The sequence below is a fragment of the Mesoplodon mirus genome (assembly GCF_964341445.2).
Source record: "Mesoplodon mirus genome assembly, chromosome: 5".
Classification (NCBI taxonomy): Eukaryota; Metazoa; Chordata; class Mammalia; order Artiodactyla; family Ziphiidae; genus Mesoplodon; species Mesoplodon mirus.
In genome coordinates, this window is record NC_138980.1 from 125352672 (window position 1) to 125379582 (window position 26911).

The window sequence follows — 26911 nt, forward strand, 5'->3', positions numbered from 1 at the left end:
GCTGAATGTTACGGTGCTCCGTCATTGCTAATGGGGGAGGGAAGAGAATTGTTTCTTGTAGTTGCTTCACAGAATGATGTTCTTCCTTGTCCCCAATTTTCTTTAATGGGTAAAATGCTCTCAATGAAAGGAAACTAGGAGAGGAGAATGTAGATGTTTTGAGACCTGCATATAGGGCAAAAGAGTTAATGCTGAGATGTAGTGGTAATACGGCAGACTTACAGAGTGGTAATCCAAAATGGATACGTTGTTCTGAGAACAGAATTCAGACAATCAAGAATATATGAAGGATTTGGAGAAAATGTGAAAGGGCAAGAATTAAGAATCAAAGGATACTGGGGAAATGTGAAAGGGAGAGATCCTGATCTGTGGTATGAGAGTGGCAATAAGAAAACATAAACCGTGTCTCTCCTGATATCACACAGTATGCTTTGTATTTCTGTAACTCTACAGTAATTCTAAGGCTGCTGGTTTAGAGGACTTTTGTCTTGATTAGTAAAAGCACAGCAACCTTCAAAATGTGCTAGGCTTAGGTTCTGACCCTTTTCTGTTTGGAGTTCCTTGAGGCTGAGGGAAATACTGCCTATACTGACTGACAGCACCTGTGATGATGGGGAGGGAGATGACTGGATACTAGGCTGCTTCTTAAAGACATGGGGACCAGAATGATCTGCATGTATGAATCAGCCCGCGTGCCAAAGATGTGTCATGTGTTCCATAGGTAGCCAACCCTAGTGTTAGCACAGAAATGAACAGCATAGCATATGATACGAACAATGCCTAAGATAAAAGTGTAGAAAAATTAGTCAGGCTGGCTCTTGGAAGAAAGTGGGTAGTTGTGTGATAACAAATATAGTTGTTAGAAGAAAGAATCTTTGACTTGTAATCACAAATCTTGCATTTGAATCTTAACTCCAGTTTATTATGTGTGACCTTGATCAAGTCACTTAACCTCAAACTTCAGTTAAATGAAGCTCACAATAATAATAATACCCTAAATACGTGTGTGGCAGAATTATGGTAGATACTCAATCACTATTATCTGAAATTAATGTTAAAAGATTACAAGATGTTGTCCTGTGGAAAACTGTTAAATGGTAAACGTTAGGAACAATTCAGGGTTATAATTTGAGAGTACATTCTTAAATCCTGTTTTAAGTATCTTAACATTTTAAATGATTTTACTTTCTACAGTTTTAACTATGCTGTTGAAAGCATCAGAGAGAAGTTGAAGGCAAAGCCTTTGCTTTTACAGGTTGGTTGATTAGTATTTGGTTTATTAATATAAACAGATCCTTCTCAGTTTCCTCATCAACATATTTTATTGTAGCATATTATATACATTTTTGAAGCTATCGCAAATCCTTTTGGAAGAAGTTAGGATATGAATAAAAATAGGTATAGATTATGGCAATAATGATAAGAGACATTTGGGGGGGAGTGGGGAGAGATAAATTCTATCACCAGTGCAGTTCTAATTGAGTTCTAAGGATCATTTAATAAAATGTTAATCTCACTCTGACTTACAGTTACCAATTGGTGAAGGCAAAACTTTCAAAGGAGTGGTGGATGTAGTAAGTAAAGAAAAACTTCTTTGGAATCCCAATTCAGATGATGGAAAAGACTTTGAGAGAAAACCCCTCTTGGAAATGAGTGATCCTGAATTGCTGAAGGAGATAACGGAAGCAAGGAATGCCTTAATTGAACAAGTAAAATAAATACTTTGAGCTTAAAATTGTGTAAATATTTAGAAACTTTAAAAAATATTTATTGTGAAATTTCATCTAAAATTACATATGGAATATGTAAAGTATAATACAGTGCACACCCGTGTAATCACCACCCAGCTTAAGAAATAGAATATTAGCAATACTCTTGAATCTCCCTGTGCTACTCCCTGCTCTTCTCTCTCCCTTCCACTAATCATCTACCCCACCCATCACCACTGTCTTGATTGCAGTGTTTATCTTTCATTTGCTTTACTTTATAGTTTACAGATATATGAAGTATTTAGGTCCTCAACTTTATAGAGACAGGAAGTAGAATGGTAGTTACCAGGAGCTGTGGGGAGGGGAGAATGAGGAAGAGTTGCTTCATGGGTATAGAGTTGTAGTTTTGTGACATGAAGAAGTTCTAGAGATTAGTTTTACAACAGTGTGGAATATACTTAGCACTTCCTAACTATTCACTTAGAAATGGTTAAGGAGGTACTTTTATGTTTGTTATATTTTATCAAAGTTAAACATTTTTTTTTCAATTAGAGAATAAGATTAGTGTGGGCTAGAATCGACTTCCTGTGTTCTAAAGGTGAACAGCGATGAAAACAACGCTTATTATATACTTACTATATATTCTGGAAGCATAATTGGAATTGGTTATTTAAACTTCACAGTAGCACCATAGGATAAGTACTAGTATTATCTCCATGAGTAACCAAGACAAAGAGAGGTGATGTAACCTGACCAAAGTTTTTTTGAACAAGTTTGTAAGTAGTGGAGCCGTTTCCAGACAGTTTGATTCCAGAAGCTATGCTTAACCATCATATTTGCTGCTTTTTGGAAAGATGGTTGGGTACATTTCTGCTATAGTTAGCTGTTAAAAATATGTTTTTCTGGGGCTTCCCTGGTGGCGCAGTGGTTGAGAGTCCGCCTGCCGATGCAGGGGACACGGGTTCGTGCCCCGATCCCGGAAGATCCCACATGCCGCGGAGCGGCTGGGCCCGCGAGCCATGGCCGCGGAGCCTGTGTGTCCGGAGCCTGTGCTCCGCGACGGGAGAGGCCACAGCAGTGAGAGGCCCGCGTACAGCAAAAAAAAAAAAAAAAAAAAATATGTTTTTCTCACCAAGTTTGAATGTTTTGCTCCCTTTTACTATTATAAACTTTTGAAACTCTTTTGTTAATTTTATTGTCTGTTGAATTCTCCTGTCATATATAAGCAGATGATTATGAAATGAACATAAATTAGATAATTACATTTTTATTATTGAAATTATACCACTACCCCCCTCAACTTAAATTTATTCCCTCAGTGAAGGATTATAAACAAGTTCAGTCATTTTACTTTGTCTTGGAGATCTGGTGAACATTCAAAATATTAGAGGATTACCAAATGAAACTTTTTTTTATGAACTAAGACCCCCCCCAAATCTATTTAAAAACAGCAATTCATTGTATATATTATCATTGGCTATCAGCTGTGGATTTTTTTATTTCTTTTGAGCACTCTGAGTAGGTAGCACACCTTATTGAGGTGCTCTGTCTGGATCTGGCTTCCCATGAGTTTAGGAAACTCATGAGAGCGTATCTTCAATTTTCAATCTCCTTTCCTTTGAAAGAAAAACTCTTTCTCTTTAAAAGATGTGAAGAGTTCCTTGGCCTGGATAAGTTAGATCATGTAGCTGTCTTGAAATATTTGGGTAATGAATACTTATGGTGTATAGACTTAATAGTTGTGATGATGAATGCAAGTTACAGAACTAAAGCCTTTCTTTACAGGTTGCAGATTTGGATGATGAATTTGCTGGCTTAGTTTTAGGAGAATTTAGTGAGAATTTTGATTTACTACCAGCTGAAAAGGTAAATTTTATTATTCATTTACTTTGACCAAGTTTTACTAATTGGATGTGGTTTGATTACTCTATTGTAGGTGGGTTTTTTTTCAACTTTGCATATCATTAGAAAATGCGGACTTAAAAATTAGGAGAACGCTGTTAAAAATTAGAAGCCATTGTTCATTTACTGAGCCTTTTCCCTTCATTGTGATCATTTCACTAAGTATTAGGGAAATCACAGAATTTTTTTTTTGATCTACTGGTCTTTCGGACTACTGTAATGGTCATTTTTCTCAGAACATTTTTTCTGAACCTGTTTTAATTGTTAGTGGAAACTTATTCCAGGTCTTCCCTTTTTTTGGTTTTCTTTTGAAATATATTAAACCAGAGAATAGGCCAGTAAAATACTGGTAGTATTTGAATTATGACAGGTTTATTCAAGGCATTTTTTATTTTTTCTGCCAGGAACCTTCCCCCATGAAAAGTGTTTTTAAGTGGTAGTGTTTTAAGTGGGCTCCAAGATGAGCCCAGCAAATTCACACTTGGTTGTTTTTCATGAAAAGAAGTAAAGAAAAACACAAGATCTGTAGATTAATTTTGAGCCATTTGAAGTTAGAGGTGGAAAAAATTATTTCTTTTCTTTTGAATGAAATGCTGTAAGTTTGAATTTTTTTCTTGTTTAGTATTCGAATGCTTAAATGTGATGTTTATTGTGCCCTATAGTCACATAACATGATTTCTGTTTTCAAAGAGCTTACAATCTAAAATTAAATTGACCCACCGTTTCTCTTATCAATAGCTTGCAAGCACACCTAAGCTTTTCTTGGTTTTTGAGGTCTTCTAAAAATTGTTTCTACTTTGATACCTCATTTTCCTTTGGATTTTATTTAATGTGGATTTAATTTATTTGAAGAAATTGTAACTCATTTATATTTCTAATTTCTAACCAGTTCCTCTAGTAGACTATCGAGGTTAAATCACAAGTATATTAATTCACTTATTCAAGAAATATTTTTATGCATCTACTTTATTTTAAGCACTTTTCCAGTTTCTTGTGATTTACAGTATCTTTATGGGACTTACTATAATGCTTATATAGATTTTACATTCTTGTGACTGGGGAGACAGATAACAAAGTAATAAATATATATCTAATATACCAGGTAGTGATTTATGTTATTTACAATGAAAAATAAAGAAGAATGAGGCCATAAAGAATGATGGAAGTGTGCTGAGGAGTGATATTTTACATGTTTGGTTAGGGAAGGCACCTAATTCTGGGATATTTGGGTCGAGACCAGAATACTACACATAAAACATGTATATCTCCTCTGCTTTACAGATACAAGCTGCGGTACACAGAGTAACACTGGCTCAGACAGCAGTGCCTGTGCTTTGTGGAAGTGCCCTGAAAAACAAAGGGGTCCAGCCCTTGTTAGATGCTATTACTATGTACTTGCCTTCACCTGAAGAACGCAACTATGAATTTCTGTAAGTATTCAAGTGCATAGATTAAAATCGCATAGCCTTGAAAAGACAGGTAGACAGGTAGGTCATGTTTCACAGAGAGTAGTTGAATCACAGTTTTTGAATAACATTGGTGAAGAATATTATTCTAAATAATATAATATAGAGCCATAGTAATTTTTACTTGAAAGGGATATTTGTCATCATCTCTTGTAACCTGCTGTGTTTACAGGTGGAGCTAAATAAGAATTTATGGCTTTTTTGCTGTGTAAAAGTATAAGTGTTGACCCTGCCATCTTAGTTAAAAAAAGTAGTATACTGGAGGTGTTTGATAAATATTCTATAGATACATTTATATTTATTCTGGATTTCAAGATTTTTCATAATGTTTTGTGACTGTAAGGAAAGGTCCATTGTTTTATTCCTCTTGTCACTAACAGCTTTGTCCTTCGTAATAAATCCTCTAAAATCTGAGTGAGTTTTGTGCCAAATGGCAGACAGAGGTGAACTTTGATCCTGTTAACTAGGACCTGAGTCACTTTTCATATCTCTCAACTGGAGAGGCATTATGGTGATGTGATGATGAGCATAGACTGTGTACTGCCTGGATTTAAATCTCCGATCTTCCAAGTTGCTTTAACCCCTCATCTATAAGATGCAGAGAATAGGACTTATCTCATAGGATTGTTACAAGAATCAAATGAGCTAATATTTATAAAGCACATAAAACAGTGCCTAGTATATGATCAACTCTCTATATAAGAATTTGTTAAATAAATTAAAATTTGGAGGGAACAGGAATAAGATTAGAGAAATTCAATAATAGAAGTGTCTAACCTACTTTGAATCATGGACTCCTTTGAAACTAATGAAAATATGGAGAAATATTTCCATATTTCCTCAGAAAAAAGTACCTATGTGCAAAGTTTGGCAATTTGAGAGGGATTCAAACTTTCTGAAACCTAGTAATGAACCCCAATTTAAGGACATCATTCTGTAAGTGTTCGCTGTGTAAACAAGTTCAAGTTTATGGTGTAGATTTATATGGCTGTGCAGCTGAAGACAAGTGGGAGGAGAGAGTGAAAGCAGTAATTGGAAAGTACCTATTTGTTTACCCTGTATGGGGTTTTAAGAAGTGGTGTGATGTTCCTAGGTATATTTTTTGAGGAGGGAAATCTAGACAAGAATTATTTGCTAATAGAGGTAATATTTGGAAGAGAATCCATTGTTTTTGGTTTTGAGGAATTAATGGTAAGATCTCCAGTGAATAATTTAGTCCGGTGGAGGAAGAGAGGTACATAATACATTATTTAATTGGCCTTGGTAGCTAAACTAGAAGATATGAGGAATCTTTGGAGGACATCAAGGTTAGGCTTATGCAGTGATTCTGATCTGATCCGATCTGTATAGATATATAGGAAGTACATTTTAAAGTGGCTTTTCTGGAACTTCTCCTTAATTTTATAGGCAGTGGTATAAGGGTGACTTATGTGCCCTGGCATTTAAAGTTCTCCATGACAAGCAGCGAGGCCCACTGGTATTTTTGCGCATTTACTCAGGCATGATAAAACGCCAATTGGCCATCCATAATATTAATGGAAACTGCACGTAAGTAGAAGCCTAGGTTATTTTCTAAAACTTCACTCATTTCTTTAAATATACTTTTACTAATATAAATCATGGTTTTACAGGGAGAGAATAAGTCGTCTGCTTTTGCCATTTGCTGACCAGCATGTAGAAATACCTTCACTGACTGCTGGTAACATTGCTTTGACTGTTGGGCTTAAACACGTAAGTGACCAAATCGTTTCTCTAGGAAATAACAGCTTAAATGTTTAATTAAAAGTAGGTATTTTGTAATAGCAAAAGCCCATAGACAGTCCAAAAGCTATCAGTAGTGGAATAATGAATATTGTAGTATATTCATCAACATGGTTGAATCTCAAACATTTAATAGAAAGAAAAGTAAATTACAAAAGACTGTGAACAGTATGGATTGTATTCATATAAAGTTCAAATCCAAGTAAAATAAATACACTATGGATATATACTTATGTATTAAGTTTATGTAAAATAATGTTATTTGCATTGTTTTTTTTCCTATCTTGATCATTGCAGACAATTAAATCTAACTTTATAACTGATCAGGTTAAAAAGTGAAGATATTTTGCCAATGAAGGCTCTGTAAGAGCAAGGATTTTTGTCTCTTTCGTTCTTTTGTCTCTTGTTCAAAGATAAATTTGTTTTACCAAATGAGTTTTAAATGTATTTTTTGTATGTATGAATGTTTTATTGTTAGAATTTATTACAGCAATATTTTGGACAGAATTCTTCTACAACTTAAATTAGCTTTACCAATGCAGAGTTATAATGAGCTTAATGAATTTGTCTCTCTTTTAAGTTCTGATGAAGAGGAAGTGCTACCTTAAAATTTTTCTTTGGTTTTTGTGGTCCTTGGTGGAAGCTGAGTGCTTGCCAATAGCCTGTTTTGTCCCAAGGCATCTTCTTTGCTCGCAGACTGCCACTGGTGACACCATTGTCTCATCCAAGTCCAGCGCATTAGCTGCATGTCGTCGAGCAGAAAGGGAGGGAGAAAAGAAGCATAGACAAAACAATGAAGCAGAGAGGCTTTTGTTGGCTGGGGTGGAGATTCCAGAACCTGTTTTCTTCTGTACCATAGAACCTCCATCAGTGGCTAAGCAGCCAGGTACATATAATCTTGGTGCATCAATTAATTAGTGCTCTGATAATTTAGATAAAATAGTTACATTTTAACCTCAGAAGGTTTCTTATGTCACTGAGTTCAATTTTATGAGCATTTATTGGTAAGTATTTCTTATGATTGGTCTAGTTTTTTAATTTGTTTTGATTTTTACAAACTCTTTTCATTTTTTTTCTTTCAGCTTTGCCATTTTTCTCTTACCATATTCTTCCTTATTCTTGTTCTTGTGGTGCTATCTATGGGATTCTAAGTAATGACCTCAGGACTGCCCTTCCAGTATATTAGATTAGATGGTAACCAATTCATAACCGATTCAGTTTCCCATCACCATTTATAAAAATCAACTTTTCCTTGTTTTCTGGCTTAACTTTTAGAACTCAGTGAAGATATTTATATACTATGTTTAATGTCATTTGACCTTTTTGAGTGATAAATAGTTTGTTCTTTAGCATATTGGCTTAGAATACTTCAGTGGCTTCTCATTACTTATAGCAGAAACCCAAACTCCTTAGTCAGTATATAGTAAAGCTCATGGTTCCAGCTATAACATTTCTTGTTAAATTTGGTTACATAGAGCATAAAACCCCCAAATAGCAGTTGCTTTAATGACAAAAGTTCACTTCTTTCTCTTGTAAAATATGCCTTGAATTGGTAGCCCAGGGGTTCAAGGATGACTCCACACGTCATCAGGCACCCAAGCTCCAGTCTTTCCATCCCGCTTCTTAAAATTTCCTTATAGCTACATTTAAAGAAAGTTAAAATGGCAAAATTAATTTAGTAATATATTTTACTTAACTCAGTATATCAAAATATTATCATTTCAACATAATCAATATAAAAATTATTGAGATACTTTACTTTCTTTTTTCTTTTCCATGTGAAATCTTTGAAACCTGGTATGAATTTTACACTTACAGCTAACGTTAATTCAGACTAGTAATATCTTGTACAGATGGGTTGTGGCTACCATTTGGACAATGCAGGTCTAAAGAGGGAGCATGTGCATATCAGTTAATTGATTGTATCAAAGTATCTCTTTACTTTAGATGGCATATTTAATGCAAATAACATACAGTTGACCCTTGAACAACAGGGGGGTTGGGGCCCCAGCCCTCCACACAGTTGAAAATCCCAGTATAACTTACAGTCAGCCCTCCCTATGCTTGGGTCCTCCGATTCTGCATCCGCGTGTAAGCAGACCTGCATCAGACCGATGTTGTGCAAGGGTCAGCTGTATTCTTACTTCCTCCTTGGTGTGATAATTCATCAGAGTAATCACATTAGTATCTCTTTATTCATGATGTAATTTAGCTTCCTTTTGCCAGTTTCTTATTGTATGTGTTTCTAAAGTCTTTTTTGCCAGTTCCTTAACCTTTGCAGAACATAATCAGATGATGTTACTGTCCCATTTAAACCCTTCAGTGGCTTCCCAGTGCACATCCAAACTCTTCACCATGGCCTTCAATACCTTACATGGTGTGCTCCCTGTCACACATCTCCCGCCTCATCTGATGCTACTCTTCCTTTTGTCCACCAATATCCAGCTACAGTAGCCTTCTTGTTTCTCCAATAGAAGCCATTCCTTGCACAGCCATTTCCTCTACCTGGAATTCTTTTTCTTCAGGATTCTACTTGCGATGTCATTCTTTTTGGTTTGTGTCTTTATCTGAATCATCCTGGACAGGTCTTCCCAGGTCACTCAATCTCAAGTAACCTCCCATCACTATCTCATCACCTTGTTTTATTCTCTACAGAACATTTCTGGCTGTTTGAAATTTTCTTTTTCAAAATTTGCTTGTTCATCTGTTTTCCCACTAGAATGTATAGTACCTTATCAAAAAAAATGAAACATAAAGATAACAGTTATTGTTTATCCTCTAGATTTGGATCATGCATTGAAATGCCTTCAGCGTGAAGATCCCAGTTTGAAAGTGAAGCTAGATCCTGACTCTGGACAAGTATGCATATTATTATTTAATCCCAAGAATCTTTCAATAAAAACATTTGTGTGTGTGAGAGAGAGTGTTTAAGTGCATATATCCAAAACATTGATTGGTCTATGCCCCTGAAAGAAAAAGCCTTCTTTTTTGGTTCTCTCATAATATAAATTTCTGATTATATTTTGACTGTCAAGCTAAATTCTCCTAATTCCTCAGTATGATTATACCTTACTTACATAAACTACTTTCCAACATTTCTACCTTCCAGAAGACAGCCTTTTGTGAAATTTTGAAATAAGGTTCAACCCCAAGACAAAACCTTGAGCCTCTTATGCTAAAACTTATAGAAGCAGCTTTCTAAAGGAAGGATGCATAGGTATACTTTTAATGATGATAACACACCTAAAATGGGTGAGAAGGAATAACCACTGTTGCTTTCTAAAAACAAAAACATGTTTTGATTGGTTTTGATGCAAATTTGACTGTTCTAACAAGGACCCAAAATAACATTGGTTCAAAGAAGATAAAAGTCAGTTTCTCTGTCACGTAAAGTTCCAAGCTACTTTGGAAGTTTCAGCTGCCCACAAGACTGTAAGGTGCCCAGGATGGTTGGAAATAGCCATGTGGTTGGGAGTGTTTGGGGGAGGGATTATTCCCCCCATTCACAAGATGTTACCCTCGTTCACATGTCAAGATGGTTGTCTATATCTTCATTAAGAGAAGGGCTTTACTTACCCTTAAAGACGTAACCCAGAAGTTACCAACATCATTTATGCTTATATTTCACTGGCCAGAACTTACCTTTGTGGTTGGGAAGTATAGTTCTAGTTAGATACCACTTACCCAACTGATAATTCAGCTATCAAAGAATAAGAGATTGGCCTAGTGATTCACTCTTAATTGATTTATTATTTCAATCAGAAAAGTTAAAAGCAGTGTTTTGATGTAAGAGCCAAAAAAAATTACAGAAGAAATTCATTTTGTAAGTAATGAAAAATAAAATATATTGATATACCTTTATTAGTATTTTGTGATAAACTTAATTTTTTCCTTGATCTTTGTTTTCTTCCTCTTTTAACCAGACTATCCTTTGTGGCATGGGGGAGTTACATATTGAGATAATTCATGACCGAATCAAGAGGGAATATGGACTGGAAACCTATCTAGGGCCCCTCCAGGTGGCATACCGAGAGACCATCCTAAATTCAGTTCGTGCCACAGGTAAAAAATACAACATTTCGAATTCACAACATTTAGAATTCGCTGGTTCTGTTGCTCTCTTTTTCTCCATGACCTGTTTTCTGAATCTCTTAGTTTAGTTGCATAAGGCAGGGTTCATAGTCACTAGTGTCTTCCATCAGTGGGGACAGGTTTTATGTGTGTGTGTTTTCTTGTTTTTTAGCATTTGTTTGTTTTAGACACAGCTCTATTTCATTACAACTCATTTATTATATATATTGGCTGAGCCACTCATCAAGCAAATGTGCAGTGGGATCAGCCATTGAAGTAGACAGCTCATCCCAGTCCTCACTACCAGAAGGAGTATAACAATTTGAAGTTGGTGTGTCAGTTTTACTCCCTAAATTGAGTGGAAATGGGGGGTGGGGAAGGTAGAATTAGATGAAGGTAGTCAAAGGGTACAAACTTCCAGTTATAAGATAAATAAGTACTAGTGATATATGACGTGATAAAGATGATTAATACTGCTGTACGTTATAAATGGAAGTTAAGAGAGTAAATCCTAAGAGTTTTCATCACAAAGAAAAAATTTTTTTTCTATTTCTTTAATGTTGTGTCTATATGAGATGATGGATGTTCACTAAACTTTCTGTGGTAATCATTTCATGATCTGTGTAACTTAAATCATGTTGTATACCTTAAACTCCTGCAGTGCTGTATGTCAATTATATCTCAATAAAATAAGACATAAAATTTTAAAATTTAAAAAGAAAAAACAGGGCTTCCCTGGTGGTGCAGTGGTTGAAAGTCCGCCTGCCAATGCAGGGGACACGAGTTCGTGCCCTGGTCTGGGAAGATCCCACATGCCACTGAACGACTGGGCCCGTGAGCCATGGCCACTGAGCCTGCGTGTCTGGAGCCTGTGCTCCACAATGGGAGAGGCCACAACAGTGAGAGGCCCACGTGCTGCAAAAAAAAAAAAACCAACCAAACAAAAATAGAGTGGAAAATAATTTCCACTATTTAATAAGTATGGTAATCCTGTGCTGATGGTACTCTTAAGAAAGTGCACTTTTTATATTTCTGTCCCAAAATGTAAGAATTCATGATTTTTCTACATGTGATAATTTCAATTTGGTTCCCTTAAACAAAAGAACATGACAATCATTCCTGTCCCCCCCGCAAGGAGAAAACATGGGCAGGTTTGTGAAAAAATACAGAAGAGGTATCTTCAGGATAACTAGGAACTTTTAAGCAACTCAGTGATTTGTAAAAAGGCCAGGTGGTTATTTTTCATTGAAACTTGAAAAATTAAGCAGGATATAGGGGCAAATGACATGATGATTTCTCTTTCTGGACTTTATATCTGGAAAACCCAAAAATTCTGGGAAAATATAAATAACATCTTTTAAATTGATGTCTGAGATGGTTAGAATGTAATGGAAATTTCCAGAGGCCAAAAAGGAAACCAGAGCAGGAATCTTGGAAAATAAGCCAGCACCTAAGCCACTAGCTACCCTGGAGAAATCTGTGGTCATGTCTAACCTAGAACTTGAGGGCCACATCCTCATGGAAGTAATGAGGAAAATCTTCTCCATAAAAGAAGAGGACAGGGCTTCCCTGGTGGCGCAGTGGTTGAGAATCTGCCTGCTAATGCAGGGGACACGGGTTCAAGCCCTGGTCTGGGAGGATCCCACATGCCGCGGAGCAACTGGGCCCATGAGCCACAACTACTGAGCCTGCGCGTCTGGAGCCTGTGCTCCGCAACAAGAGAGGCTGTGATAGTGAGAGGCCCGCGCACCGCAATGAAGAGTGGCCCCTGCTTGCCACAACTAGAGAAAGCCCTTGCACAGAAACGAAGACCCAACACAGCAATAATTAATTAATTAATTAACTCCTACCCCCAACATCTAAAAAAAAAGAAGAGGACAAGGAAACTTGTCTGACTGACTGTGGGGCAAAAAGGAAAAATTTCTGAGAATTTGTAACTGTAGGCTTCTGATAGCATTTTCAGCCTAAATTCATAGAACCAGTGTGACCTGAAAAACTCCAAACAGTAGAATTTAGTGTAAAGTGCTCATGGATTGGTAATATACCAAGGAACCTGGAGAAAACAAATGTAGGGCTTCTTTAGATAAATGTATCCTCAGTCCAGGCTTCAAAGAAAATCCCACAAAGGAATATGAACTCACAATTTAAAAAAACTTTTTAAAATAAATTTACCTACCTATTTATTTATTTATTTTTGGCTCTGTTGGGTCTTCGTTGCTGCGCGCAGGCTTTCTCTAGTTGCGGCAAGTGGGGGCTACTCTTCGTTGTGGTGCGCGGGCTTCTCATTGCTGTGGCTTCTCTTTGTTGCAGAGCACGGGCTCTAGGTGCATGAGCTTCAGTAGTTGTGGCATGCGGGCTCAGTAGTTGTGGCTCGAGCGCTCAGTAGTTGTGGCACACGGGCATAGTTGCTCCGCGGCATGTGGGATCTTCCCTGACCAGGGCTCGAACCCGTGTCCCCTGCATTGGCAAGCGGATTCTTAACCACTGTGCCACCCGGGAAGCCCCCCCCCACAAAAAAAATTTTTTTTTAATCATAAAACCTTGAGCAAAGGCACAGGGAGCAAAAAAGGCAGCAGAAACAATAAACATCACAGGCAGACCAGCAAAGGCTTCTGATACTAGAATTATCATATGCTGAGTATAAAATAAGTATTATTTTTGAAGAAATAAGAAAGGGGATAGAAAGTATTAGTAAGAAATAGGAGACTATCAAAAATAAGCAAGCAACAGAACATCATGTTTTCTGAGAAAGAAAGGAAATGCTCAAAAAAATGATGGGGATGCGTCATAAGGACACAGGAACCAACCCGAAGAGGCTCCACTGGCTAAATCTGGGTTGATTTTAACTCCAAAATAATTACGAACAATAATCATAGACCACTGAGAAAAAGTTGGAATTCATGAGTCCATACTGATGATAGATCAACAAGAAGAAGAGACTCTTCTTCCTTACACTGAAGTGCCAAATGCTGACTGTTAGATGTTGAGGAGGAGGGCTGGAATAAGAAATCGTCATCTTGTAATATGGTGAATGCTTAATATTGAGTACGTTGTTGAGCAGCATATTTGCGTGGTCTCCAAGCGTCTCGCTCTAGATTGCTTATTAGTTACAAGGTGAAAACTAGTAACCAGATGCTGCAGCAATCAGACCACACCCTGACTGGACAGTCAGATCACTAATGATCACATCACTGATGAGGAGCAGATTACATTTGTGTACATCTAGAAAATTATCAAAATGTACAGACATTAAAGAAGACCTAAGTTAAATGGAAAACCATACTATTCATAGATAAGAAGACTAAATATCATGAAGATACCAGTTCTACCCAAAGAAGTGTATCAGACATTAATACTTATTATAAAGCCATAGTCATTATGACACAAATCAAGCTAAGAATAGACAAATATACCAGTGGAACAAACCAGAAAGCCTAGAAACAGACTCATATCTATGTGGAAATTGGATTTACATCAGTGATATTGCAGCTCAGTGAGAAAGGGTGGACTGATATTCAATTAAGGGGCCTGGGATAATTATTCATATGGAAAAAGGTTTAGATTCCTACCTCATACTGTGTACAAAAGTCAATTCCAGGTGAATTTAAAAGCCTAAATATGAAAGAAGAGTTGGAAATCTCCCTTTGAGCACAAAAGAATAAAGAGAATAAATGCTAATATATGCAAAAAAGAAAAAAAAGCAAGAAAACCCCAAAACTTTATGAAAGGAAAACCTTCGAATTTTTGGAAGACAATATAGGAGAATTGTTTTACTAACCAGATAAGGTTGAAACTATGAACTAAAAGATTACTAAAGTTGATATTATTGAACTTAAGAACTTATTCAAATACACTATAAAGAAAGCAAAAAGACAAGCCAAAAGCTGAGAGAAGATATTTGCCTCATATAAAACTGACAGCTTAGTATCCAGAATATATATAAAGAACTTCAAAAGATCATCAAAAACATGACAACCAACCAAGTAGAAAAGTGAGCAAAAAAGATTGAACAGACATTTCACAAAAGAGGATACCCCAAAGGCCCGTGAACATATTAAAAGATTCTCAATCTCAGTAATGATTAGGATCATGCAAGTTAAAAGGACAAGATGGCATTTTACACCAACAAAATTGGCAAGAATGCAAATCTGACAATGCCAAGTGTTGGTGAGATGTTGAGCAATGGAAAGTTATACAGAAACTTCTGGTGGGAGTGTAAATTATAACCACTGTGAAAACAGTTCGGCAACTTTCTTATGAAGTTGACTATGTGCAGACCTTACTACTCAGCAGTTCCACTAGTAGGTATATGCCCTAGAGAAAATCTTACACATGTACATTGAGAGACAGATACAAGAACCTTCATAATAGCATTGTAATAAAACTTGAGGTGAAAAAAATCCAAATATTTGTGGACATAGTGGATAAATTGTACTCTGTTCATGTAATAGAATACTGTATAACAGTGAAAAAGAATGTACTACATCACCAGGTGTCAGCCCAGATGACCCACAAATGTGAAGCAGAAAAAAGCAAGTTGCTGAATACATGCAGTATAATAACATATTCAAAACAAAGCAGAAGTAAACTATATTGTTTAGGGATACCTGCATCTGTGATACAACTCTAAAGAAAATCATATGAATGTTTAAATACAACATCATGATAGTGGTTGTTTCTTCAGAAGGCTTCTAGGTTACTGGTAATGTTCTGTTTCTTTAGTAATATTAGGTTTCATGAATGTTCATTTTGTTTTTAGGTTATAAATGTTCATTTTGGTTTTAGGTTATGCATGTATTTTAAGTATAAAATATTTCATAATATAAAAGTAAGTTTTATATTTCATAATATAAAAGGAATTATGAAGAGGAATTACCGAGCATAATTAGTTCTCAGTTTTGAATTTGGGCCATGAGTCACTGTGTTCCATGGTCACTCACATAAATACAGCATAGTTTTGTCTTAGTAAAATCTTGGAGATTGGTGATGTTGCTGAAAGCTCAACTTCTCTGTATACTGGTGCCAAATCAAATCTCAGAGACAAAATAGAAAAGGATAGCCTTATTACATTGCCAGGCAAAGGGGGACACAGCAGGCTCCTGCCTCGAAAAACTATGTGTCCCAACCTGGGAGGATTTGATGAGGGTTTTATAACAGTGGTTCAAAGGTGGGGTCTCTGACAACATCAGGGTGTACACAGGGCTTTCACTCCCTTCATCTCGTCTCAGGTGGTCTCCTAATCTTGAGGAGCTTCCCTGGTCCCTTTAATTTTGCCTCAGGTGGTTTCTTGGCTGCTTCCTCCCTTGATTAGCAACTGTTCGAATCTGCCCTTTGGAACTCAGGGAAGGTCATGGAGGCTGGAGTCTTGCCTTCAAGAAATGGGGGACAAAAGGGCCTCCATGCCTCGGAGCCCCACAGGGCCTCACTCGGTTTCACTGAAAGCTATTGGTTGTTAGCTAATGAGGGAGTCTATTTTCATTTTTACAAATAGATCACTAGTTTTTGGGGAAGAATCATAAACATTAAATATTGGGTTGGCCAAAAAGTTCATTCGGGGGACTTCCCTGGTGGTGCAAGTGGATAAGACTGCACTCCCAATGCAGGGGACCCAGGTTTGATCCCTGGTCAGGGAGCTAGATCCCACATGCATTGCACAGCTAAGAGTTTGCATGCCACAACTAAGGAGCCGGTGAGCCACAGCTAAGGAGCCTGCCTGCCACAACTAAGGCCCAGTGCAACCAAATAAATAAATTTTTTTTTTTAAGTTCGTTGGGTTTTTCCGTACCAGCTTATGGAAAAACCCAAACGAACTTTTTGGCCAAACCCAATACATAAAATATTGCTGGAAGAGTGTATGAAATTTAAGTTTGTTGGATGGCAGGGTGAAGCCTTTTAATTTTCATTAGATAACGGTTTGTACTCTGTTTTACTTTTAAATAAAAATTTTGTATTTAGAAGAATATCAGTCACATAAGAAATGTTTAAAAGTGTAATCTGCATAACAAAATTTGTGCGATCACCTGCCTCAACACACCCTAACACTGAAGTAATTTTTTTTTTTAATTTTTTGGCTGCACTAGGTCTTTGTTGCTGCACGCAGGCTTTCTCTAGTTGTGGCGAGCAGGGGCTACTCTTCGTTGTGGTGCACGGGCTTCTCATTGCGGTGGCTTCTCTTGTTGTAGAGCACGGGCTCTAGGCATGCAGGCTTCAGTAGTTGCAGCACGTGGGCTCAGTAGTTGAGGCACATGGGCCCTAGAATGCAAGGGCTTCAGTAGTTGTGGAGCATGGGCTCAGTAGTTATGGCTCACGGGCTCTAGAGCACAGGCTCAGTAGTTGTGGCACACAGGCTTAGTTGCTCTGCGGCATGTGGGATCTTCCCAGACTGTGGATCGAACCCATGTCCCTTGTGTTAGCAGGTGGATTCTTTTTTTTTTTTAACATCTTTATTGGAGTATAATTGCTTTACAATGGCATGTTAGTTTCTGCTTTAAAACAAAGTGAGTCAGCTATACATATACATATATCCCCATATCTCCTCCCTCTTGCATCTCCCTCCCACTCTCCCTATCCCACCCCTGTAGGTGGTCACAAAGCACCAAGCTGATCTCCCTGTGCCATGCGACTGCTTCCCACTAGCTAGCTGTTTTACATTTGGTAGTGTATATATGTCAGTGCTACTCTCTCCCTTTGTCCCACCTTATCCTTCCCCCTCACCATGTCCTCAAGTCCATTCTCTATGTCTGCGTCTTTATTCCTCTCCTGCCCCTAGGTTCTTCAGAACCCTTTTTTTTTGTTTAGATTCCATATATATGTGTTAGCATACAGTATTTGTTTTTCTTTCTGACTTACTTCACTTTGTATGACAGTCTCTAGGTCCATCCACCTCACTACAAATAACTCAATTTTGTTTCTTTTTATGGCTGAGTAATATTCCATTGTATATATGTGGGCAGGCAGATTCTTAACCACTGCACCACCAGGGAAGTCCTAAAGCAATATTAATAGGTGATTCAGAGCAGGTTTTTAATGTTGGTAAACACAGAAGCAGATGCTTTCTTTTTTTTTTTTTTAATTACTTTTTGCTGCATCTGGTCTTAGTTGCGGCACACTGGGATATTTTGTTGTGGCATGCGGGCTCCAGAGTGCATGGGCTCTGTAGTTGCAGCACATGGGCTTGGGTTTTGTTGCCCCACCACACGTGGGATCTTAGTTCCCCAACCAAGGATCGAGCACGCATCCCCTGCATTGGAAGGTGGATTCTTAACCACTGGACAACCAGGAAAGTCCCAGCAGATGCTTTCTTGGTAGAACTGTTTACTCTGATATTTTTACACTGTATTTAGTGTCATTGTTGATATTTTCTTCCGCTTTACCTTCCATGAGACCTTGAACTTGCTGATTGTAATTTTGCCAGTTGTGGTACCTTGACATCTTTCTGGAACAAATCTTTGAGGTACTATATTCGATTTGTTTACAGATACCTTAGATAGAACTTTAGGAGACAGACGGCATCTTGTGACTGTAGAACTGGAAGCAAAATCACTGGAAACATCATCTCTTCTGCCAGTCATCGAGTATGCAGCAAGTGTTGCCGAAGACCTTTCTCAGGCCTCACGAGAGGCCATTGAAAATGGCCTTCACAGCGCGTGCCTCCAAGGTAAGGTACTCCAATCAGAGTGCACATTAGTATCATACTCAACCATTTAATCCCTCCTAATGTTAGAAACTGTTTCATTCTTCTAACTTTGGTGGTGTTTTCTCCATATCTCTTCCCATCACGCATATGTCATACCTTTATAGTTGTTCCACAGCCTTGGATATTGTTTTGGGTTTTTTTCAGTCTTCTGTTCACTTTGCTTTTCAGTTTTGGAGGTTTCTACTGATATATTTTCTAACTCAGACTGTTTCCTCAGCTGTTTCCCATCTAAGACTATCAGTGGGCTTCTTCCTTTCTGTTACAGTGTTTTTCATCTGAAGCATTTCTTTTTGGTTCTTTCTTAGGACTTCTGTCTCTCTGCTGTCATGCCCATCTGTTCTTGCATGCCCTTTACTTTACCTATTAAGCCCTTAGCATATTAGTCATAGTTGTTTATATTCTCAGTCTGATCATTCAGCGTCCCTGCCACATCTGGTTCTGATGCTTGCTCTCTATTCAAATTCAAATTGTGCTTTTTGCCTTTCAATATGCCTTATAAGTTTTTCCTTTTTTTCTTTTATTTATTTTTTATATAGCATGTTCTTTTTTTTTTTTTTTTTTTTGCGGTACGCGGGCCTCTCACTGTTGTGGCCTCTCCCGTTGCGGAGCACAGGCTCCGGACACGCAGGCCCAGCGGCCATGGCTCACGGGCCCAGCCGCTCCGCGGCATGTGAGATCTTCCCGGACCGGGGCACGAACCCGTGTCCCCTGCATCAGCAGGCGGACTCTCAACCACTGTGCCACCAGGGAAGCCCTATAGCAGGTTCTTATTAGTTGTCTATTTTATACATATTTAGTGCATATATGTCAATCCCAATCTCCCAATTCATTCCATAATTTTTTCTTGATAGCCAGATGTGATGTACTGGGTAAGGGACTGCTATAAACCGGCCTTTAGTAATGTGGTGGTGAAGTAAAGGGGAGGGGAAGCATCTGTAGTCCCAGGATTAGGTCTCAGTCTTCTAGTCAGCCTGTGCCTTTGGACTCTGAGCTGCACAAGTGTTTCTCAGTTTTTTTCACCCGCCTTAGGTGGGACAGGATGGCTAGAGTAGATTGGAATTGGGTACTTCCCTCAAGTCAGTTAGTCTCTGATAATATCCCTGCAGGTTTTGCTCTAATTAACTAGTTTCCCCTGAGGGCAGGCCTTGTTAAGAATGGAGTGCCTTGGAGTATTTCAGGATGGATTCTTTCCCCCTCCCCCTGAATCTCTGATATTTACTGTGAGAACCTGCTTGAGCTCACAAAATTATGCCCCTCTCCACCCCCAAGACTGGGTCCCCCTGGAGTTTTTAACTCTGACTTGGCCACACCGAGCCTCAAGCAGTTCAATTACAGTTCAGGTGTGACTGCCTGCACTCATCTGTCTCTCCAGTCTTGGAGACAGTGGTTTGCCCTTTGTCCTCCCATCTCTTACCAATTCAATAAGAATTGTTGCTTTTTACTTATTATTTACAACAAAGTGATGACTTCAGAGCTCCTTTACATGCAGAACTGGAAACTAGAAGTTCTCTGCCTATCTCTTTACACATTTCATTTACCCCTCACTGTATACTGAGTCCTAATAAAATCTTTTCCCCCTTACCTAGGACCACTGCTTGGATCGCCAATTCAAGATATAGCAATTACTTTACATTCATTGGTAATTCATCCCGGTACCTCCACAGCTATGATTTCTGCCTGTGCCTCAAGATGCCTACAAAAGGTATGGAAGTGTCCTAATCCTTTTTGCTTTAAGGTGACCCTCCGGACAGTAGTGAACCACTAGCCCACAGACAGCTGTGCTCGCAGTGCCTGACCTTGTGTCTTTGTATCCTGAGCCTTACAGTCAAGAGTGTTTACCATGGAGAATCTTTGATTTCTTAATCACCAGGGTTTTATTCAAAAGAGGATCTAAGAAATTACTGTTTGACACAGATAGTTATTAAATATCCTCTGATTTTGGCAAAGAGGCAAGTTTTTTTAAGTGGTGTCTCTGCTTTCCCCATCCCAGATACACAGCCATAAGAGGCAAGCTTGGTAGATTTGAGTAAAAGACATATCTGGGGTCAGCTTGGCCCAAAATGGATTATAATCTAAAGGACATTGAAGGTCTAATAGTGGTTCCAATGTTGGAGTTCATGTTTGTTCTAATAAAATTAATTAAGGATCACTGAAATCAGGTAAGTCCTGTTGAATAACAGATCAAATAAGCATTTTTCCTTCTCAGAGCATAAAGCAGTCTGGTCTTCTCTGGTTACCTGAAGGTATGTCCTTGAGTGTCTTGCCCCAGTAATCTACCAGAGCTGGATTAACCCCCCAGGGCCTTAGTGTGCTGAATGCTGATTCCATGCATTCTTCTCAGTATGGGAATACTATAGTTTTGTTGGTGACTGATTTTGCATTAAAATGCTTGCTTTTATAATCATTTTCTAATGTTTTGGACTGTGGTTGAGACCTGATTTTCTGTAGTCTTATTTGAATCCATAATTATAAAGTTAAATACCCTAAGCCCCTGACTTAGGAAGGCTGAACTTTAACGGCTCTTTCATATAAGTTCAAATTCATACTTCTTAAAAAGTTTTTGGGAAAAAAAAAAAGTTTTTGATTACAAAGAAAAAACACTACACTTTCAAAAATAAAATTGTTTAAATATTGTTTGCCTAAGCATATAGTTAGAAATATTACCTGTAAAGTGGTCATGATTAAATTGTTGAGAACATTTACCTTCCAGTAATTCTTAGTTTTTCCTGACATTGGTTTTAGTTTTGAAATAATGGTAACCTGAAAGATACAATGTTTCTAAATTAACCCCAAGCCCCAGTATATAGGCCAGTCCTTCAAAATCTAATATGCCTTGGTTAGCCTTTTTATTAAGATCATAGTAGAGAATAAGAATTAACTTTATGGTGCTTACACTTAATCTTTTGTTTTAATTCATTACTGTAAATACTACTAATGGAAATACTCTGGCCCTTGTTAAACTTCATCTAGTGGGGAAGCTCCTCCTCTCTGCTATGAGAAGTTAATGACGCTTCATATATTTATTGAGCCATTGGTGGTGTGCTTATAGTATAGTGCCCTGGGCACTGAGAGGGGCACAAATAGGATGCATACGTTTTTCTTGACCTAAAGGAGCTTATGATTTAAAAGGGAAAGAAATAACCAAATAGCCAGAATATCAGATAGAATGGACTGAGATCCATAAAAGCTGAGACGTGGGGAATTGGGGCAGGGTTCTCGGAAAGTTTATGTTGCCAAAACTCGGCCTCTTCACCGGTGCCAAACAGAAACGCGGAGACAGAGTTTTGGGTGAAGTAGAAGAGAGTAGCTTTTATTGCTTTGCCAGGCAAAGGGGGCCACAGAGGGCTAATGCCCTCAAGACTGTGTGATCCACCCTGGAGGGGTTATGAGGAGTTTTATAGTGTTCAAAGAGCAGGGTGTGATCAGCTTGTGGACAATTCTGGGATTGGCTGGCATCAAGGTGAAGTTTCAAGCATCATCAATCAGCCTTCTGGTTTCAACCAGTCTAGGGTCTATGTGCTTGTGGTCAGCAGTTTTCCTCTGGCAGGCGGTCTGCTTCCTGTACAAACAACTTAGGAGTGTGTGTCAGGCCTTTATACCTTTCAGGGAACTGGGAGTTCGGTGATTCTGCCATGTGGCAGCATTATAGTCTAAATTGTTACCAGTTCCCTAGCCCAACAGCTGTTCTTTGTTTCTGCATCTTCACATTTCCCAATCATTAACTCTTGAGTCAGCATTTTATTTCAAAACACAACAGGGGCTTGTACATGGTTTCATTAATTGTTGAGCTGTGATGTTTTGGAAGATTTGGGCACAGTGGGCAGCATTCCAGACAAGGGGAGATTAAAGAAGGCAGGGGAGTAGTGAAATTAGGGTTGGAAAAGTAAAATAGAGTCAGACTGTAGAGAAACCTTTAAAAACTACATCTAGAAGTTTGAGATTTGTTTTGAGAACAGTGGTGAATAATTGAAAGTTTTTTGAAGAGAGCAGTATAATCATTAGAATACAGAAGGGACTGGAGTAGGGAAAAGAGTCTAGGACAGGGAATGGACTAGGTCTGAACCAGGATACCAGCAACAGGAGTGGAAATCTTACAGCTTACTTGTGGAAAAAGGGAAATCAAAGATGCATGTCCCGGTGAACTGAAGAGTAGTGATGCGATCAACAGAAAGAGGAAAAAGCAGACAGGAGTGTTTGGAAAGGAAAATGATGAGTTCCGTTTGGGGCATATTGGGTTGCTATAAGATATTTAGACAGTATCCCAGAGCAGACCAGTGGAGTACAAGGCTGGAGCACTCAGAGACCGTGGCTTGGATAAAGTTTAGAATTTTTGAGGAAGCTAATGTAGAAGCTGTTCTTGATGCTCTGTAACTATGTTGCCAAGGACAAGGCTGTGAACAGCAGACTCAGGACAGACCCACAAGCATAGTCCTTCCTGTTCAGTGACACAGAACTCAGTCCTTTCCTTAGTTGTAGCAGTGTTTCTCTTTAATGTTGAACCTTCTCCCACTCCATTACGTTGTTCTAAAAGACACTGCGTGAAGTGGCACAAAGCTTTTGGTAAGAATTGCAGAAATACAGAGGATGTATTTAGTTGTTGACTGTCAGTCATTATGTTTTAGTAATGTTTTCATTCAAGGACTATGACTTTTTCTATAGTTGTTTCAGTTGATAGTGATTTTAAAGGCTTAATCTGCTATGAAGAACTGAGATGATGTTTTTACTATATATGTGTGCTACGTTTTTTGAAATTTCTATGATAAAGAATTATACTGCTGGCCATTTTTCATGGTCGTGAAAGTAGGAGGCGGGGGTCGGGGGGAGGGAGGAGGTGGTGAGGTATCGGGGACAGAAGAGCATTACTTGACAATATAGGCGAAGATACTGCCTGGTCCAAAGTGAGTGGTGGCAGGTGAGCAGAGAGATGATCAGCCATAGCCAAATAAAGGTGAGGGGTACATTCCAGAGCCCTAGCTCTTTTATCTGGTTTCTGCTGCTAAGTCTAAGTTTATTACATCCCACCTGACAGCCAGAGGCTTAGAATTTATAGAAATTGTTTTGTTATTTTTTTTTTTAACTCTGGCAGGCTGGAGAAGTAAGTTAGCTTTTAAAATCAAACCCATCAGTAGTTATGGTGCTCCTAAACGCCCTCCAAAATCCGTTTACCAATTTGCCTGATGAATGATGCTCTAAAGACAGCGTCTGACTAGGACCCCAGTAAGTCTTTATACCTCTGCTTTCATCCACTTCCTATTTGCCCTATGCTGTTTTAGCTTTTTGTAGTTTCCATGCTCTTTTTTTTCCATGTGCTTGTTCTTCTTGGCCTTTGTTATCTGTTCAGAATTTTAGATTTCAGTCTGTTTCAAATAGAGAATGTGTTTCTATTAACTTACTGTGTTTTTAGCTCTCTCCTTTATTTCCCTCCTTGATTGCCCTGACTTGTAGTATGCACTATAACTATAGGTATCAAAAACAAAAGAAGAGGTTTAAATATGAAGAAGTCTTTGAAGGGGGAAAACCATTTTCTTTCCCTCTGTCTCTGGGCACATGTTCACAGGTGCTCTACATAATGAGACTTTGCCAAGCATTCCCTTGCAACACACCATACAAGAGGTCTTAGACATGCTACTGTCAGTCATGTACAAGCAAGTATTGAAGTTTTGGACTTCTTATAGAGTGTTAAAGCAGGCTTATGTCTTTTTGCTAGAGGCTCTAGGCTAAGAGTATGGACCGTATTTAAAATTTTATGAGTCTTCCCTTCAAAACAGAAATTTGATCTGCAGTTTAAGGAAGAGGAGTTAATATTCTTTAATTTCTTTAGGCTCTGAAGAAAGCTGATAAGCAAATTTTGGAGCCCCTGATGAATCTTGAGGTTACAGTGACTAGAGATTACCTCAGTCCTGTCCTAGCAGATCTGGCACAAAGAAGAGGGAACGTTCAGGAAATCCAGACTCGTCAGGACAACAAAGTTGTTATTGGATTTGTTCCCTTAGCAGAAATTATGGTAGGTACTTTGTGACTAAATGTACATACTTTTTTACGTAAATTGCTGGAGAAATCCAGGGGATTATGGCAGCCTGGGGGGGGTGGGTGTCCCTTTCCATTCCTCTACAGAGGCTGAGGTGTGCTGTACCAAAATGCATCACCAGCCTAAATAAGCACTTATCTTACTTCTTCTGTTGCCGGCTTTGAGGCAAGTTTCATTCTCCTCCCCACCAGCCTGTCCTGCTAGGACAGGCACCTGAGTGCCAGCAGACTTTTTTTTACCAAATGTTGGGACCAAGGAATACTTCTGAAGCATACCCACACTGGTTTTCTGTCATCCACAATACTTACCAAATTTTTCCTAATAATGGTCAAAGGTTCTGCAGGAAGAGACTTGAGGCTTAACTTTGCAGAGATAACTGACTTAAAATTATTTTAACTAGGGTTATTCAACTGTGCTTCGAACGTTAACATCGGGCTCAGCTACCTTTGCCTTAGAGCTCTCTAATTATCAAGCCATGAATCCTCAAGACCAAAGTACACTGCTCAACCAGAGAAGTGGCTTGTCCTAAGTCCTTGGAGAGAAACTCAGGAGCACCTACCTACTTCATTTTCAGTAAGAACAACTGAAAAGGTAGAACTTGAAACAGACAGTGGCACTTGGTGCTGCCCATTCTATTTTATAGAATGAGAAACGTGCTTTGATGTTGAAGGTTAATGTACCTGAACTGTATTGTGTATCTAGGATGTTATTACTGTCGGTAGTCAAGGTTCAGTCTTTTGCAATATACTGAGTGATAGATATCACGAGGTTTTTGGTTGGTTGATTTTAAGCTGCTCTCACAGGAAAGATGTCAGTCTTCTATGTATAACGTATAATAAGATGGAGGTTCAATCAATAAAAAGATTTTATTCAAAAACATGATTTTTAAAATCAAGCTGATCGTGGTACAGATGATTGTGGGCATTTTCCCCTATTTTTCTTTTGTTTCAGCTCATTTTTACATTCTGTCCTCGTGGTCACAATATCCCGTAAAGACAGGTTCTGCAGCTATTCCTCGTCTGTACGACAGGTAAAGTACAAACAAAAGATGTTTTAGATTGATATAACTCATCTCCATCTTAAGGAACTTAATAGCTCAAATCAGAATCACTAAACCATCACTAATTATTGAAAAAAGAGAGATTCATAATGGAGTTCTAAGTTACAGCAAAATTTATCTATAAAACAGTTTAAAGTCCAAGATATCTTCTCCTTATAGGTACTGGAAATAGTTCCCAATTTCTCCTAATTAAATCACAACCTCTTAGGTGACATACATTTCTATTTATAGGAAAAAAACCCCAATAAGCCATCTAACACTAAATAAGGTTAAAACTCACCCTGTACTTAATAGTATCCTAGCTTGAAAAATAAATCTGTCTTACCTGAGCATTCTGCAGCGGTGAATTGTTAGTCTCCTGTAGGCATCCTCTAGGCTTCTGACATCTTTGTGACTCCAGAGTCTCTCACCAACAGCACTTGCCCGAGGCCTAAAATTTAAACCACATGTGCCCCAATGTAGTTTTCTATTTTCTTAAATAAGCAAACCACATGCTTGGGGAAGTTCCTAGTGGTTTCCTACTTGGGTACAGAAGGAAAACTCAGGAACCTTAATTCAAATGTTATCACTTAAATTCCATACCATAATCTTGGAGTAAGGTTAGTTGCATCCACATACTCTCCCCATAGACAAGCTTCTCCACCAATGACAAGTTTTTTCTGTTCCTGAGAACCTAGATTAAAATCATTGATGTAAGTTAGGTAGTTGCAACTGGAGGCCTATATACAGAGGCAATGCTGATTTCTATTGTTATCTTAGGGCAACATTTCTCTCCTGTTAAGCAGGACCTTGGGAGATGTTCGTGGCTGTGGCACAAGGTGGCCAACTTTATTGCCATGGCTGACCCCATGGTTCACATAGTATTTGTTAGCATATGTTAACTAATGTGGCAGTCTGGTAGTAAAGATACCATTTTATTAAAGAGACTATCTCTAGTAATTATGACTTTTTGATTCTCAGAAAATGCTTTTTAGATTAACAGTTATGTCAATTCCTAATAGACCTACAGTTTTGAAACTCTTTTAAACAGCAAAATACTTTTCCTCAAAGGAAATTTTATATTAAAGTCTGGTATACAAAAATGGACAAAGTAGAACTGTTCTTAATGAAGGGGGTTTGAGAGTCTGGAGCCCCACCACTTGACATGCCCACCCCCAAGGATGCCTCCTCCTCAGAACCCGGAAGCCACTGAACAGGACGGGATCCCTGCTTAGGTGG

At 38.3% G+C, this 26911-nt stretch overlaps 2 protein-coding genes across 6 annotated transcripts in view; one reads left to right on the top strand and one right to left on the bottom strand.

The window, feature by feature from the left end:
- GFM2 (GTP dependent ribosome recycling factor mitochondrial 2) overlaps positions 1–25383 on the top strand; it is a 46202-nt gene extending 20819 nt beyond the window's left edge. Inside the window, exons 9-21 of one of the 3 annotated variants that reach the window (XM_082624123.1) lie at positions 1195–1255; positions 1530–1709; positions 3495–3575; positions 4893–5041; positions 6485–6625; positions 6709–6808; positions 7535–7724; positions 9621–9697; positions 10762–10900; positions 18387–18566; positions 20192–20307; positions 24427–24609; positions 25034–25383. In XM_082624123.1, coding sequence (XP_082480249.1) covers positions 1195–1255; positions 1530–1709; positions 3495–3575; positions 4893–5041; positions 6485–6625; positions 6709–6808; positions 7535–7724; positions 9621–9697; positions 10762–10900; positions 18387–18566; positions 20192–20307; positions 24427–24609; positions 25034–25162 — 1726 coding nt within the window. In that variant the 3' untranslated portion in view covers positions 25163–25383. Of the gene's footprint in view, positions 1–1194; positions 1256–1529; positions 1710–3494; positions 3576–4892; positions 5042–6484; positions 6626–6708; positions 6809–7534; positions 7725–9620; positions 9698–10761; positions 10901–18386; positions 18567–20191; positions 20308–20595; positions 21059–24426; positions 24610–25033 lie in introns of those variants that run through there. The other 2 variants (XM_082624124.1, XM_082624125.1) reach the window with 2 other exon arrangements.
- The window catches only part of HEXB (hexosaminidase subunit beta), a 59912-nt gene continuing 40455 nt past the window's right edge, over positions 7455–26911 (bottom strand). The window contains exons 12-14 of one of the 3 annotated variants that reach the window (XM_082624135.1): positions 26276–26366; positions 26019–26123; positions 7455–7580 (exon numbers count right to left, since the gene is read on the bottom strand). In XM_082624135.1, coding sequence (XP_082480261.1) covers positions 7577–7580; positions 26019–26123; positions 26276–26366 — 200 coding nt within the window. In that variant the 3' untranslated portion in view covers positions 7455–7576. Of the gene's footprint in view, positions 7581–21882; positions 22997–25480; positions 25653–26018; positions 26124–26275; positions 26367–26911 lie in introns of those variants that run through there. The other 2 variants (XM_082624134.1, XM_082624133.1) reach the window with 2 other exon arrangements.